The 6,314-nt window shown below is 44.5% G+C and overlaps 1 protein-coding gene across 1 annotated transcript in view; it reads left to right on the forward strand.

Moving 5' to 3' along the window:
- The window catches only part of VAV1 (vav guanine nucleotide exchange factor 1), a gene marked incomplete at its 5' end in the record, with an annotated part of 52,248 nt that extends 46,224 nt beyond the window's left edge, over window positions 1–6,024 (forward strand). The window contains 4 exons of the mRNA XM_082835938.1: window positions 230–317; window positions 2,246–2,360; window positions 3,682–3,833; window positions 5,746–6,024. Of these exons, the coding sequence (XP_082692064.1) occupies window positions 230–317; window positions 2,246–2,360; window positions 3,682–3,833; window positions 5,746–5,799 (409 nt within the window). The 3' untranslated portion in view covers window positions 5,800–6,024. The remainder of the gene's footprint in view (window positions 1–229; window positions 318–2,245; window positions 2,361–3,681; window positions 3,834–5,745) is intronic.
- Window positions 6,025–6,314: the final 290 nt, after the last annotated feature.

Consider the following 6,314-nt stretch of genomic DNA (forward strand, 5'->3'; position numbering starts at 1 on the left):
AGGAAGATGATTCCTGTTATATGGAGCAAGAAATTAAGGTTTAGAGCAGCAAAGGCTCCAGGGAAGGGATCCTGTCGGGCTCCAGCGGTCGCCCCCTCCCTGAAGTAGCCAAGAACGCTTCTTCCATGGTTGGGGGTGTGTAGCATGGGGCTGAGACTCGACAGGAGATGGGACTGAATTCCCAGACTCAGGACCCAGTGACCGTCTCGCTCTCTTTCCCTGCTTCCAGGTATAATGTTGAGGTCAAGCATATTAAAATCATGACAGCAGAAGGACTGTACCGGATTACAGAGAAGAAGGCTTTCCGGGGGCTTATGGTAAGGGCCAATGTATCCCTAAACCCAGCCTTCCAGAATCTAGGTAGGACCCTCTCTGAAGCTCCACCTTGGGACCCCCTTTCCTACATTCAGAACAGCCCCTCCAAGAGGCGCTATGGAGCAACTGGCTTTAAACTCATTTTCCTAATCATCAACACGGAGAAGAAGAATAACAACAAAAACAACAGTAGCATCAGTGAACATTTGCAAAGCACTTACCGAGTGCCAAACATATTCTAGATAGGACTGCACGTCATCCGCTCAGCTCACTCTCTGAGTTCCCGTCTCACACATGCGGGAAGCTGAGATTTAGTCCTCATCTGGTATCACCGAATAGCAGAGCCCCTATTTTTGTCAGATGTCAAGATTTAGCTCTGCCTAATCTGCTTAATGACCGTTTCACAGAGAATCCAAATGCCTTTCCAGTGTTTTTGCTTCTATTTGGTGCCCTATAATTTGGGGCTGTCTTTTAGACATCCTAAGCCCATTGGTTTAAGGCACACGGATCCTACCCATGGTCTGTGGATGCTTGAGGATCCTGGGAATCCTCTGAAAGAAAACCCATAAATTTGCATATATTTGCATTTTTGGGGAGGAAGGTATCTCAAATTTCACTTGAGCCTCGAATGGATCTTTGACTGCCCAAAAGATGAGACTGTTCGCTCATTCCACAAATCTATTTTGCCCCCAAACTTTTTACTCTGAAAATTTTGCCAGCCCCCATTTTTTATTTCTGAAACATTACTGAAATGTTGCTGGAATAGTGTCATGAATATTTGTGGACATTTCACCTGGATTTACTGCTGGTTAATATTCTTCCTCTTTGCTTTCTCTGTCTCCCTCTCTCTGTCTGCGCACACACTCACACATTTATTCTGCACTATTTAGGAGTAATTTGCGGGCATCGTGACCCTTCCTATAAGTACTTTAGCATGACTATCAAAGACATTCTCTTGCCTCACTACCGTATCATTATCACAGTCAGGAAGTTGAACATTGATACAAAATTATTATAATAACACACAGCCCATTTTCCAAGCTCCCTGATTGCCTGAATTATGTCTTTTATAACCTTTTCCCCCTAGGATATAATTAGGGGAATCACACATTCCTTTCATCTCCTTAGTGTCTCTTTTAATTTGGGATAGTTCCCCAGTCTTTTATTTATTTCTTTGGTCTTATGACTTTGTAACTTTTGAAGTCTAGAACTCCAAAACATAAGACATTTTGTTTTGCAGACTGTTAATGTTGACTTGACTGTTTCCCCACTGTTAGAATCAGGTTGAGCGTTTGTGGAAGAAATATTCTTAAACGCAACACATCTGAGACTTGAATTCAGATCAATTTATTATAGAGGCCAGCTCTTAGCTGCTACGCTCTATTGCTTGTCCTGGGACTGAATTCTGGATCTGCCCTTTTCCAGCTGTGGGACCCTGCACGAGCCTTCTCTGTGACTCAGTTTCTCCATTTATAAACTAGGGGACTCATCAATGTTTTCGCCTCCCATGATTATTAGGAGATTTTGATGATGTGTGGTTGCACACTGACCAGCACACAGTAGGTACTTAGTAAACAGCATTTATTATTATTACAATTATTTGTAAAAATAGTGCTCTTGACACCCAGGGAGGGTTGGTTTTGGTGAGCTGGTCATCAGGCAAGTTGATTATTTGGTAAATTTATCATGAAATGAACTGGCTGTTAGGAGAACTGCCTTGAGACAGTGTGATTTCTTCACCATAAAATGGTCCTGGCTGACCAGTAAGAGAGTGAGCTCCCCATCATGGGGAGCATTCAAGGTGTCTGTGGCCAGGGAGGCCAGAAGGAGGACCTGTTTCACAGGAGGAGTTGGATGTGGCTCCTTCAGCTGTGTCCCCATTGTGGGCTGGCCCTCTGGGAGAGCATCTGTCCTGCTGTTTTCTTTGCAGGAGCTGGTAGAATTCTACCAACAAAATTCTCTGAAGGATTGCTTCAAGTCACTGGACACCACCCTGCAGTTCCCATTCAAGGAGCCTGAGAGGAGAGCCATCAGCAAACCACCAGGTAGGCTGTCTCCAGCTGGGGGCCTGCTGTGCCAGCTCCTTCCCATTGTGGAGGGAAAGTTTGGGGATGCCGTGGACATTCCTTCCTGTGGGCATAGAAAAGTCCTATCTGTGAAACAGCTTGAGCTAATTCCCACCTCCAGTTTGTCCCTTTGCTCTTGAGAGATTTGCATATCCATTTACTTGGACGAAAGAGTTTACTTTCATATTTGGGAAGATGAGGACACTAGGAACCAGAAGGGTTCTCACCTACACATTTTAAGCCTTTATTTTTGTATCAATATCAGGCATGAATTAGTATCAATAACCTCCCACAGAAAGGCAAGACCTTTAGTACGCTCTTTCTTTCCTTTTCCTTTGTATCTCTTACTCACCTGGTTTGTTGAAGTTATTTGGAATGTAGGCTACGGTTTGCTGTGAATGCAAACAATCATACCTTATATTTTAGGAATTTTTTCTTCACCATTGCATTTCACTTTGCAAATTCAATATCAAGAATTATTTAGACTGTCTATATTTCTTGTTTTCTGTGTTTTCCTTTATTTTTAAAATTTCTTATTCTGATTCGAATTTTATTTTTCTGGAGTGCATTTTGGAGTACGTTTTTCAGAAAAGTCGCCTGGGTGGTGGAGTTTCTGAATTCTTACATACATGTCCAAAAAATTTTTAAAGAGGGATTTTAAAATTAATTATTGTTAAAGTGTTTACCAATAAAATAACAATTCACCGCTTCAAAAGTTATATTTTTGAAAAAGCAACACCAGCATAACATTAGGACACTGAGACCAAAATTATCCCTATTCTCATCACCCAATCAAATAAATGTTTCTATCTGTCTGCAAGTTACTTATTCATCCCGGTGAATATTTGGATGTTCAATCTTAGCCTATTTGCAGAAATACTACAAATTAATTTTATAGTCTACAATACCACTTAATATTGTACTTTGGAAAGTTTTCCCCTTTCTTATCTTTCTCCCTCTCTTTTTCAACCCTTGGACTTCTTTAGTATAATTAATATTATCTAGAATGAGAACTTCCACATCTTTCTTCTGTTTCTTTCACTATGAATATATACGTAACATTTCAAAGATCATAACTGGTATTACTTTCTAAGTTTGGATGCTGGTTGGGCTAGAAGGATGATTCTGGGAAGACAGCTGTGTACGCTCAGAACACAGGCCACCCAACACTCAGTGGGAGGAAGCATGGAGGAGCCCTTCTTCATCCTGGTCTATTGGAGCATTGTCCTCCCACTGCCCCCAGACGGTAGGTGTGTGTCTGCTCCAGGGCCCTTTCCCACTTCTGCTCTCTCCCACACAGCAGGGAGCACCAAGTATTTTGGCACAGCCAAAGCCCGCTATGACTTCTGCGCCCGGGACCGATCAGAGCTGTCCCTCAAAGAGGGCGACATCATCAAGATCCTTAACAAGAAGGGGCAGCAGGGCTGGTGGCGAGGGGAGATCTATGGCCGGGTGAGTTGGGGCGGAGCTTGGCAGCCCCAGGGAAAGGGTGTGGGGTGAGCTGGCTCTCGTGAAGCTCTACGGGATGATGGAGTGGAGTGAGTGGGCAGGGGCTCGTGTGAAGGGCTTCCCTGGTAGGAAGGGATGAAGGGACAGATTTCATTTATGCGCCTTGCATTAATTTATTGAGCACCTACTATGGGTCGGGCATTTAGCTGGGTGCCAAGGAGACAAAAATGAGCACAGTAAAATCACTGCCCTCCTGAAACTCATAGTTCGGTGAGAAGCACAGACCTGTAACCATGCAGTTACAATGGTGAGTGGTTGAGATTGAGATGGGGAATCATAAGGCACCTTGGGAGCCCCCAAGGAACCCCCAGCTCCTCCTGGGAGCAGGTCAGGATGCCTTTCTGAGAGATCAAGCTGATCACTGAGGGGTGAGTTAAGTCAGCCAGGTCATGGGTGGTGGGAGGTGTGGGAAAGTATTCCAGAGGAACCAGCACGTGCAAAGGCCCTGGGGTGAGAGAGTGATTGGCATGTTTGGGGAACACGAGGGGAGGGATTTTTCTATCTTGTTCGCTGCAGTATCACCAGTGCCTGGAACATTGATTGTCACATAGTATGTCAATCAATATTTCTTGAATGCATGAAAAGGCAGAACTGAGACCAACCGCTTTTGCCTTTTGTGATCTTTTGTCTGCCTGAATTTGGACTTTCAGGAGGGAACTTAAATTTTCTCAAAAAAGTTTCTGTCTGGTTCTGATTTTTGTCTCACAAGGCAGAAAGTATTCTTTATTTCATCTGCTGATGAGTTCCTAGCCTCTAGAATACTGCCTTGCTTACACCGGTTTCTCAAAAAATATTTGTTGAATGAAGATAAAGACACTGGTTAGAAGCTTCAATTCTACCAGAGGGAAACATGTGAAAAGTGACCTAGATAATTGCTTAGGTGAACAGTTTTAGGAACCTTGGAGGGTAAATTTAGTGTGTGGTAGAGAACAGTTAGGGCTTGAGGGGGGATTTGGGGATGTTTAGGAAGGTTTGGGCTGTAAAGAATTCATCCATCCATCCATCCATCCATTCATCCTTTATTTCATCCATCCATCCTTTATTCCATCCATCCAACCATCCATCATCCGTCATTTCATCCATCCATCTATCCATCCATCCATCCATCCTTCCATCCATCCCTCCATCCATCCACCCACCCATCCATCCATCATTCCATCCATCCACCCATCCATCATCCATCATTTCATCCATCCATCTATCCATCCATCCTTCCGTCATTCCATCCATCCCTCCATCCATCCACCCACCCATCCATCCATCTTTTTTTTTAACATCTTTATTGGAGTATAATTGCTTTACAATGGTGTGTTAGTTTCTGCTTTATAACAAAGTGAATCAGTTATACATACACATATATCCCCATATCTCCTCCCTCTTGCGTCATCCATCCATATTTTCAACAAATATTTATTAAGTGTCTACTGTGTGCCAGGAACTATTCTAGGCTTTTGGAACTCAGTGATGAATAAGAGAGACAAAAATCCCTGGCCTGTTGTAGTGAAGGGAGGGGAAACAGACAAGAAGCCCATAAATAAGTAACATATATAATCAATTAGATGGTGAAAAGTGTTATGGAAAAGCAGGAAGTGGGGATGAGGACTGTTGGGGTGGATGGGGTTTGCAATTTTAAATAGGATGGTTAGGAAGCCCTTACTGATAAGGTGACATGTAAGTAAAGGACTGTAGGGGGTGGGAGTGGTCAGCCGAGGGTGTATCTAGGGGAGGTACTTTCTGGGGTAGAAGGTATGGCAGGTGCAAAGGCCCTGAGGTAGGAGGGAACCTTCCTGGTGTGTCGAGGAACAGTGGGAGAACGTGCAGAGGCTGCCCTGACCACTCCCCTGTCTCTTTCCAGGTTGGCTGGTTCCCCTCCAACTATGTGGAAGAGGATTATTCTGAGTACTGCTGAGCTTTGGCACATTGCCAGAGCGATGAGACACTCTAGGCTCTGAGCCTGGGATGAGCAGGCAGCGGGCCTCGGGGCTGTGAAAGGTCCTGGCGGGCTGAGAGTCCGGGATGGACTGTGGAGGGCTAGCGTCCAGCTGGCCGGCCTCCTGGGATGGTGCCCTGCCATGGTTAATTTATAATACACTGATTTCCTCTTGGGTCCCCTCGAGAAGGCAGGGCTCAAGTCAACCGCTCTTAATAAAATGATGAATGGATGGACTTGTGTCAGACCTGGGAAGGGAAAGATGGGCAAGGGCGTTGGGACACAGACAAAAGCCCCCTCACTAATTCCTGCTTTCCGGCTCCATCACCTTTCTCTGCCATTTAAAAGCAAACCTGAAATAGGAAATGGGACCCCCACGTGGCAGGAAAGAATTTTACGCTCACAGATTCCAGATCACAAACATGGAACTCTCATTTTTTTTCTGTAATAGGACATAATCACTATTTGGAGCCTCTCCAGTTCTGCTAAGTGGT

The sequence above is a fragment of the Leucopleurus acutus genome (assembly GCF_964270905.1).
Source record: "Leucopleurus acutus genome assembly, chromosome: 3".
NCBI classification, from domain to species: domain Eukaryota; kingdom Metazoa; phylum Chordata; class Mammalia; order Artiodactyla; family Delphinidae; genus Leucopleurus; species Leucopleurus acutus.